The sequence below is a fragment of the Dermacentor variabilis genome, chromosome 11, assembly GCF_050947875.1.
Source record: "Dermacentor variabilis isolate Ectoservices chromosome 11, ASM5094787v1, whole genome shotgun sequence".
Lineage (NCBI taxonomy): Eukaryota > Metazoa > Arthropoda > Arachnida > Ixodida > Ixodidae > Dermacentor > Dermacentor variabilis.
In genome coordinates this window covers 9712844-9723025 of record NC_134578.1, presented here as the reverse complement: position 1 = coordinate 9723025, position 10182 = coordinate 9712844, and the positions used below count along the sequence as shown (strand labels likewise).

At 46.3% G+C, this 10182-nt stretch overlaps 1 protein-coding gene across 1 annotated transcript; it reads left to right on the top strand.

Annotated features, from left to right (window-relative positions):
• Positions 1-5721: 5721 nt before the first annotated feature.
• On the top strand, positions 5722-6792 carry LOC142564453 (uncharacterized). The gene is made up of 4 exons (XM_075675455.1): positions 5722-5892; positions 5971-6137; positions 6205-6262; positions 6784-6792. The coding sequence occupies exons 1-4, from the start codon at positions 5800-5802 to the stop codon at positions 6790-6792; spliced, it is 327 nt and encodes a 108-aa protein (XP_075531570.1). The 5' UTR covers positions 5722-5799.
• The last annotated feature ends 3390 nt before the right edge of the window (positions 6793-10182 follow it).

Here is a 10182-nt window from a genome sequence, read left to right as displayed (position 1 = left end):
TTTCAGTTGCCTGTAGAGTAGCCGTCGTCGCTTCCGCTTCCTGTGTTGTGACCTGCTCTGGCTTTCCTTGCCGCACTATTCTACACACAAATGTAGCATGTCTGTCTTTGCATAGCTTTAATCTCGCTCTTGCTGTGCAAATACGTGCGGAGTTCTGGCCGGGTGCATGTGCAACGTGCTGGATTCTCGATGAGAATGGCCTTTTTTTTTGTCATTCTCTTGTTCCGACGACAGTCCTCAGTTGTCTGGTATTCTGCTTGCATGACAGGTTGCTTGTTTTCTAAGCTACAAAAGCTGGAAGTTCTTCGAAGCTGTCGATTATCCCTTTACATCGCAACTATCCTCTCCTGTTCACGCTGTTTCTTCCAGAAAATATATTTGCTCTCCCATAAACGCCATAAGCCTGTCCAAATTTTCCTCATTCTCTTCATGTTCTGTTGCTTTGCGCGTGCAATCTTGCGCGACTAAGCTGTTTCTCACTGCTTCCTTTGATTTGAACTGCGCTGGTAACTCCGGTGGAATTCCTCTTTTCAACGCTTTCAACATCGGCGCTAAACTCTCGGTCTCCAACTCCAGTGACTTGAGTGCCAGTGTGTTAGCCTGCACTCTGTGTGCTAGCTAGCGCGTAGTTCATCGGTTTCTTGCGCCGACTTCACTTTCTCCAGACAACGGCTGATCGGCCAGGAAATAGGTGGTGCAATGGCACATTCCCAGAACTGGTGATTGCAGATGAAGCAGCCGGTATAATCGGGACACGGAAGAGTTCAACCCTACGTAACATGTCGCATCGTGTTTATAGCGCGATTACGCGAGAGACCATGCACGCGCCCGATTTCTTTCTGTGAACTACGCCGGCATGAACCGCTTCAAGCTTTGCGTGAATTCCGTCATTTCTAATGGATGCGCATCTCTTCGGTATGGCACTTCATTGTTTCGGTTGAACCAGACTTGCCTGATTGCTGTTGCAAAGCTTTTCGAACGCGAGCGACACTTGTATTCAGCGCATTCTTCGGTCTCGTACTCAAGCTTTCCGATTTTTCGTACTTTTCGTGCAGTCTTTCGCGATTGGCGATTTCTGTATTTCTTTTTTTCAGTTTGCCACCTCAGTGAAATATACTTTTAGTCGCGAATTCAGGAGCTTGCACATAAGTCCTTGCCTTTCGTCTTGTCTTGCATTAACGGCTAGTGCATATTGTTTCCAGTACAGTGAAGTAGCCACCAGTATTTCTTTCATTACTGAGATTTAATTCGGTAATCATAATTATCTAACCCAAGAAGTACTGTCCTAATTTCAAAGGCACCCCGGAATGACATCTAATTCCGGTGTTTTCAGCGACGTACTAATTGCACTTTTCTCCGACTGGCAAAAAACTTCCCGAAGTATGAAAAATACCACGTCAGCGCTCCCACCCGCACAAAGCAGCGCCCTCAAATCAGCTGATTGAAAGCAGCTGCATTGCCTGTCGCAAACCCGAAGACAGCGCATCACCTTAATAATGGTGCGGAAGGAGCACCAACAGTAGGTTTTGCGGCTTTTCAGCTATTCCTTCCTCTCACTTGTATACGCCACACTCACTATCACTCTCTAGTCCGACTGATCATATGACAACAAAGGCCAGTGATAACGTGACCGAAGCGCCGCTCCGACCACGCACGAAATGCAAAAAGCAATGCAATAGCCATAGAATGTTTCAAAATTCCGGCTTTGCTCGCACCGCCTCGAAAGAGGACGCGCGAAGCTATAGTCCGCGCCAGAAACTTGCTTCGGACCAAAGCGAAATTAAGGTGACAGTTTTATTTTTCATTAAAGTGTGTACGTGCTGCAAAAACATGTCCTTGTCAAAAAATAAAAGCGAAATAGACCGTGCATCGACGGACGTGTAGAGCAAAGGCAAAAGCCGATGCGTTCAAGAGTAAATATACCACTTCTAAATGAGCCGAATATCAGGATTGGCCATCAGGTGTGGTATATAAAGTTCTCTTTAGCTGTGGCGATTTCTACGTAGTGCAAACGGGGCTGTGTACAAATCAAGGCCAATGCAAAATAAAAGGTAGTTAACCGGTGGATCGCCTTCTAATCTCTCTTTACATTGCCAAGATTGTAACTGCACGCCTGAGTTTAATGCTCGATATTGGTACAGGCAGAATTAAGACCCGCGTCTTATGCTCGAGGCATTGCGTATCAATGGAAGTACTTGCGTGAGTCAACCTTCCATTACCTTACATAAGCAAGAGATCAATTGCCTTCAGTTACCTCTCGCATAGACCGGCACGTGTACCCGATTGACACGTCGTGCTACCATTCCAGAGCATGCGCAGATTGTTTTCTTTTTTCGCCTCGGTGCTTCCTTCAGCTGATAGTCGTAGTTCGTGTTCACTTCTCTAGTGTCCGTGTCTGCACGCCTTACCCCTTTTTCGCATTATGGATCCTTACAGACTAGCTCAGCTTTCTGTCATTATGTTTCTTGAAGCAGCCGATTTCTCAGGTTTTCATTTCTTGAGTCATCGCGTTTGGTCTACCGTCACACTTCCGTGACTGATATACATTTGCGGCCTTCCTCTTATTTGCAGCTCCCAATTAAGGAAAGGATCATGTTTACCTTCTGCTCATTAGAGAAAGACATGGCGACTGGGACGAAACAAAACGCACCTTTAAACATTTGCACTGACGTTGTCAATTCGATATTGTGGAAATGGGTATTGTGGCAAAAAAAAAAAAAAAATCCGTGCACTTTACCTACGCTAAGAAAACAGCTATCGCAGCTTGTTTCCAACTAATACCAACTGTGACGTGTTACTTCGTCCGGCGCATGGCAGATAAGGCAGCAGCTCGATCGCTATTTTCATTTCCTTTGTTTTGAATAACTTAAAGCAGCGCTCTCGAAGAAGCTCATTCTATGATGCACGCGTTTTACGAGTCATCAAAAAATTAGTACACAATTCGTACTTCGCTGAAAATACCACAGTTAAATGTCCCTCGGCTATGCCTTCAAGTGCCTCATTGATACTCTGATAATTAGTGTAGTACGTGTAGAGTTAGATAATCACAATTACCTAATCAAATCTCGGTAACGAAAATTACTGGCAGCTACTTCACTCTGCTGTAAACAATGAGCACTAGGTTTATTCGAGTTACGCATTCATCTTTTTTTTAATCTTGCCGCATGATAGTTGGTACACCCTGCGTATAATTGACGTTTGCATGCAATTGACGATGTTTCCATCCTTGATGTAAATTGTCTTTTCTTGAGTCGCTAGTATTGCTTACTCGAAAGAGAAGCAATACTGAGACACAATCACCTGCATTTCACACGCCATTGATAAGACTGTGCCTAAGGGGTCACTGAAGTCTGTAGTTCTTTTTCATGGTCAAATCACGCATGGCAATTTGAAGCGTTAACATACAGCAATGTATTCATTCTCTAGGCATAGGCTATCCATACCATTAGAAATTCTTAATTGGCTACCTTCATCTCTTTAAAATATATGATAAACTTTGTCCTGTGTGTCTACATTGTGTATATGCATGGTGTTCACATTGGAAATTTAAAACAATGCTGAAGTGAGCAATTACGGACGAGGCAGCCGCCGCTAGTGCTTCGAATGCGCGCCTTCCTACTGTCAGAATTTGCGAAAGTATGAAAAGAATTACAATTAAAAGTATGAATTCAATTTCAAGTGAAATGGTCATGCAAAGGAAAAATAAACCTCAAATGAGGCGGGTCACACAGCTCTAGTAATGACAACTTAGGAGGAGGGCGGGGGGGGGGATTCGGCATCGCCTGTAAGAGGCTCAGCGCCCCTTCCCTCCGGAAAACTCCAAAAGGGGCTCCGGCCCCGGAGCGCCCCCCCCCTCCTCCTCCTCCTCCTAGTCGGCGCCTGACCAGCACTACAAAAGTCGAATTCCTCGTGCGAATGCGCGAGGAATTCACTCACCTGCACAATGTAGGCGAGATGATTAATTTGCAATTTAACAAAACTTGTTGCTGAGCTACTTGGTTCATCTCTTAAAAGCAAAGGTTACGGCGCTATGCAGAGGACTAAGTAAGACACAAAGGACACATACGGGCACCAACTTCAAATTGTTTATTCTCCAGAACCCGCGCAATATTATACAAGACACATAAGTGAGAACTAATCACAGTACAGATAATCGGCAGTGATACGACTCTGCTCGTAGGCCAGTAATCGGCAATTTTAAAGTAGTAGGGATTCATAGATACGTGGATGACTGCCTTGTGTTTTCAAATCTGAATAGCCTTTACGTTGCTGTGGCAGAATTAACGCCTTCTTGACAGTCTGGTGGACTAGATTTCACCTGGGAATTGCCCATAGGATAACTATTCGATTTCTGGACGTTAAACTTAGCTTCACGAAAGCCCACGTGTGCTATTATACAACCCAAGGAGTAAGAAAAGCCTTCTCCCATTTGACGGCACACATTCTAAACCGATCAAGACTGGAATAGCTAACGCGTGTCTCAACTCGGCATTAAGTCATACGAGAAGTCTTGTTGCAGGTTTTGTTGCGCTTTCCTCCCTCCGTTATTACGGATGTGCGAAATCCTTTTGCTGACGGTAAAACACCGGGGGAAAAAGTACGAAGTCAAAAGAAAAAAATACACGCGTCCGTAAATCCGTACGTAGATAAGCTGTCCCACAATATTAAAGTGGTCGCAGCCGGATACGATGTGCACGTTGTTTCCCACTCCATGCAAATTTGGCAGAATTTGGCGTTCGATTGCGAATAGGCTGCCGCCTACATGCTCCAGAAAGGAAGTCACACGTTATGCCGATTGTGTTAGCGATGGGATTTGTAATATTACGCTAAACTGCGGCAGGTGTATATTGGACAAACGGGACGATGCTTCAACGATCGAGAGCACCGGTTGGCGGTAAACAGCAAAATCACCGGCCACTTGGCAGATCGCTGCAAGCGCTGTGTCAGTGTTCCACTCCTCGAGAAACGGACCTTTCTACAGAAAGCAAGAAACCGCACTGAATGGGTGATAATCGAGGCTTCCTTCATAAAAAGAGCAGAAAATAGGTGCGTTAGCACGCCGTCACTTGCATTGACAAAAGAAGGTTCATTCATAAATGATAGCCTGTAATCGCCTGAGATCAGAACGTGCAGCTACCTCATTTGGTTGCATTCTAGGAAGTATACGCCTGCAATGCACGCGTGCCCATATGTACCTGCCATAATTCAGCAAAGATCAATGGCCTCCAGCAGTGTCAACTCCTATCACTCCTGTTTGTCTATGCTGTGATTACTTTTCTTACATAAAATTGCGCGGGTTCTGGTGAAAAAGCAGTTGGTAGATGGCGCCCGTATGTGTCGTTTGTCTCACTTCGTCCTCGTCTGCATAGCACCGCAACCTTTGTTAGTTTGCGGTCTGAGTGCTGGTAGCAGTACGACGTCCAGTGACCATGGCGTTGATGGTACAGCCTTTTACCGTTAGCAAGTATCGCTGCGCTGTCTCTATGTGCGGAGTGGTCCACACGTGTAACTAAGTAATCAAGCGAACGGTGTCCCTAAAGGCAGTTTCTGGCGTTGTGCTCTAGAACAGCTCCAGACGCGTCGAACTATTACGCTTTTCCCACGCGCGCAGGCCGAACCCACGCGAACATTAGCTGCAGAATGTCGGTGAAGTGTTCAATTGCATCTCGGTGCTCGTAACGCTACCATGCCTATGCCTTGTTTCAGGATTTCCACCTACTTTTGCTTGCGACCCACGAGTATACGAGGGATATCCAGTGCGCTGCTCCACGTTTGCTATCTCCTGCCTTCGTCCCAGAGATGTCCTTGAGCACCACTCGTACCGTCACCGACCGTTCTCCTTCGCCGGTGCGGTATCGCTGGCACATTGCTCATCGCCCTGTTCTGCTACGGGTAAGTACGGCGTACAGATGACTCGTGCTATCGCCATGCCCTTGGGGGTTCAAAAAATAAGCCTCTTTGTCGCTTCAGGATCCCAACGTCTGCTATACAGTGCGCTGCTCCGTTTGCCATCCTCCCAACGTCCCTCAGGAGATGGCCTTGAGCACCACTCGTACCGTGGCCGACTGTCTGTTGCATTCCCTCGCCGATGGCGTCCTGCTGGCAGACGGCAACGTGCTCTTCGCCCGCCACTGCTGGTGAATATCGCGTAACGAGGACTTTGTCCGCGAGTAGTTAACAAGCTCTGTCGTTTTGCATTTCCAGTTGTCAATTTCCGCTGGCGGTGCACGAGAAGAGACGTTCCAGCCAGTGTTGCCAAAAGGTGGGAAATTCTTTCGTGACGTCAAACATGTTTTGTCGCTTTTTATTGCGGCAGTGTGCTGATAGCGACACTAGTCATTTCTATAATTCGTTGAATTCAGGCGTTAGCCGTTACAAAGACGCTGTTGTGCATAGTTTCCAAATCTGAGCATCTTGCATATGGCGAACTCTGGTTAAGCTTCCTGCATCTGACTGCAAGTTGCCAAGACCTCGCGTAAGGCTCACCTAAGCAGCCCTTCGTTTTGTGGTGATTGTAGTGCAGGCAAGGCTAAATCCTGAAATTTAAGCCAAGCTGGATGAAGCATACTTTGTTAGAGAGCAGTTGCTTCACTTAAGGGTGACGACTGCCAGCTTCCTACGTATTATCGTGCATTCCACAAAAGCCTACCTAAGCATTATACTGAGCATTGAGTGATATGTTCGATTTTCTCAGGCAAGGATGGCGTTTAAAGCAGGCTTTTGCGGATTGGGCAAGGCAACTGGTAATTTCTGGGTTGCTTTCTTAACATGGTGAAATTTTAGAAAGCGTGAACGACTGACAATAACGCTCGATGTCCAAGGTTTAAAGGAGGAACATTCTATCAAGGCACTGTGCCTGGTTCGAAATTAGTTTCAGCTGCCGATCACACAGGAGCATATAGGGGGCGGGGGGGAGGGGCTGTCGTGCTGCTTTGTCGTTTAGCCTAAAAGAAATTAAAACCCATTCGACCAATAATTTGGCAGGAATTGATTACAACTTCAAATGCACTGGAAGGGACTTTCTTGCAGCTTATAGATACTTTCTTCTTAATGTACCTGTGGTAAATGAGAAATTTCTTCCAGACACGCGGGAAGAATTCACGTGACAATTTAGCTGCTCTGGTTCCAGCACAGTATTTTTCTTTCACACGTTCCAGATGAGACGAGATGACATGTATCGGCAATCGGCCTATGGCTCCACGTTAGCAGTTCGGCCGGCGACTGTGGACATCGGAGTTCGATCGTGGCCGCTAACCGCCGACCTGCGTAGCAACTTCTTCGCAGCGAGCTTAAATGCTCACCATGTAAGATGCTAGATGGTCTCCAAGTTGGCGAGGGTGGCGCACGCTTTTGAGAAGTTAGCTGTCATTTGTGTAGCGGTGTTCAAAATTGTTTTAGTTTAGGGGATTAATTGTAACCCCAAAGTCTGTGGGTATAGCTGCGGCCACATGGGTCTTCTCCGTGCCGGAATCGAAGAGGACGGGCCACTTGTGCGGTGTGGCGGCGTGTGTAGATTCAGGGTTAGCTTATAGCCGTCCTCTTTGACTGCGTCATGGACATGGACCCTTCCGAATTGCCTTGCGACCCGACCCCACTATTTCGTGACAAGGTAGCCCGGGCGCGTCAGTGCTATCGAGCGAAATGTGGAATCACGGAAGCAAACGCAATTCGGAAATTTCCTCGCCAGCTTTAGCTATTGCGGCGACCTTAAGTCGCCTCCGGTCCCGAGCGGAGCTCGGCCGCGCGGCAGCTACGGTGAGTAGTCAATTTCTATGCGATTGCAGTTGTTCATTGCTTGGTGTTTACTGTCCTCCTTGCGTTGCAGGGGATGACCTTGGTCACTACTCCAGCCGTCAACGTCCGCGTTAACTCCTTCACATGCAAAAGGAAAGAATGTTGGGCGAGTTGGTACGGTAATCCAAGATCGTGTCTCCTTCACATGCCATCTCCATTGAAGTCATGCTGGTGGAATGGACTGTTTCTCTCCCGGCACTACTCCTGTCAAGTACAGTGACACTCCAATCGTACTAGGGCTGTGTTCTCGAGTGTTCAAGTCCTGCGTGATTTCAGGTTCCGATCTTCTGCTTTCGATTGCGGCTATCCACAAGGATGTCCAGCGCGTGCTTCTGCATAACTAGTCTCCAGTTTACGCTATATACAGAGACGACTTTCAGCTCGACTCGTTCTATGGCCGTACATGTTGCATCCGCATTTTCTCGCCGGTGGCTTTCAGCTGGGAGGCAGTGGCGTTCGGCTCCCTGCAGAAGCTCTGGCAAGTACCATGTACGCTGTAATCGTACTGTGGTTTACAAGCCCTGTGGCGTTTCAGGTTCCGGATGTCTGTTTTTGAATGACGCGTTGTCAGGAGATGGAGCTTCTCGAATGACGGCTCTTGTTCGTCTTGGGGTTCTTTCCCTTAATCCTGTTGCTCCATATTCCCGGGGCTGTAAATAAACCAACTTGGTTGCCTTCCCATACATCGATCTATTAAATACATCCATCAAATGTATTTAATATGCAGACCCTCGATTTTTGGTTTATGCTTTGGAAAACTTCCTTCGCCATGCAGATTTTCCAAAAGGCTCTTAAATGTCGCTCTCCAAGTGAGGTGATGTCGCCATTCTTCAGTTCCTGGTTTCATTTTCACACCCCTAATTTCTTTCGTGCACTCGGAGCGCCATATTTTTCACTTTGATTTTGTAAGTTGCTCTCCACTTTTGTTGACGGTTGCCGTCCTATTCTTCACTGATAACTCCTCCCAGATTTGTTTCCGCCAGTCCGGTCCGCAAAAATCAGTAGGTTCTCCAGATTTATTGTAATGGTGTACAAATGCTTGTATGGTTCTTCATGATACCATCTACTTGGTATATTTAGGTATAGTTCTTTAAGAAGGCATCGGCCAATCACTTGCAGTTGAAACTACTGATGAACCATTCATTGAAACCACCGCATCCTGCACGGGGCGTTTTCCGTAAGGAACTTCCACTTGGTGATTGATGAAATCCGGAGTTGCTACGCGATGCAATGTTGTATTGACCCCATCTGATTCATATTTAGTTTTCCGGAGAGTCTCGCGTTGTCGCTGAACATTTCTTTTCCATCTAGGATGTGTCGAAGAGCTTGTAGAGCACTTCGGTGAAGCGTCTCTAACGGTCTACAAGTGTGAAACTCTTGTGACGGCACATGTAAAAATTGTTCCACGAAGTTTGGCAATGTCTCCTTTTTAGTTGCCACCAGAGCAACGGTGAAGTATAGGCCAGCTATTTCAAACAGTGCGGTCTTCGTCTTCCTATCGGCAGGAAGATGTACTTTCTATTAAAGCAGCCTGCAATTGTATCGTCGCCAAACAACGCACTGTTAATTGTATTACTTTCACTGATTTTCGTAGTCTGCAAATCCAAAACCTCGTTCTTACACCAGTCATTGTCATGCTCTCCGCCGTGAAGTTTGTCCATTTCGATGTCAAACTTAGTGTGACGAGATTTCTTTGTAATGAGATCGGGTGCTGCTCCTCTTGTCATATGGGGCCTCCCGAAGGTGCCCTTGAACTTAGAATGGGCCTTTTTCTTTCTTACAGGTAATTAGTATTCGCGTATTGTCTGCGCATTCGCTTATTTGGTAAACTTCAATTCTTTTCTAATATCCACATTTGTTCTGTGCAAATAAGACGGGTTTCAGTGGCATTTATTTCTTTGACGGCACCATTGACCGTGTCTTCTAATATTCACGGAACGAAACATTCACGCAGTTTCTCTACGAATATTCAAGTGACTGCCGCATCTGTCAACTTCACTACGTCGTTTCGCAATCCTTTCAGACGTATATGCCACACGTAATTCATCTCCTTCTGTTCCTACATTATCTGGCTTGTTTTGTAACTCGTTTAGCCTGTAGCAACTTTGATCCGTTGCGCAAAATTTTTGGCGACTTCATCAGTTCTACGTTAACAGCTCTGGTTATAATTGCTGGATTTTCATTGCCACTGACTTATCCCCATTTTTTTCCATTGAGCAATCCCTCATTTCTTTGTCCAACTTCCCCGATACACTCCTCCATCGTTTATCTTGGTCTGGAAGAGGGTTTTTACAACATATTCCTGTTTTTGCCAGTCACTGATATTAATAGTTCCAGTGAAGGACGTTAGGAATCCCAGCGTTCAAGACATTTTTGTCCTGGCTTGAA

Bases quoted from the DNA above. Each gene is read 5' to 3' on its own strand.
- LOC142564453 (XM_075675455.1), top strand. From the start codon at position 5,800: ATGTCCTTGAGCACCACTCGTACCGTCACCGACCGTTCTCCTTCGCCG. The intron at 5,893-5,970 runs GTAAGTACGGCG...TTGTCGCTTCAG, and splicing joins ATCGCCCTGTTCTGCTACGG to GATCCCAACGTCTGCTATAC. The intron at 6,138-6,204 runs GTGAATATCGCG...TTGCATTTCCAG, and splicing joins CTCTTCGCCCGCCACTGCTG to TTGTCAATTTCCGCTGGCGG.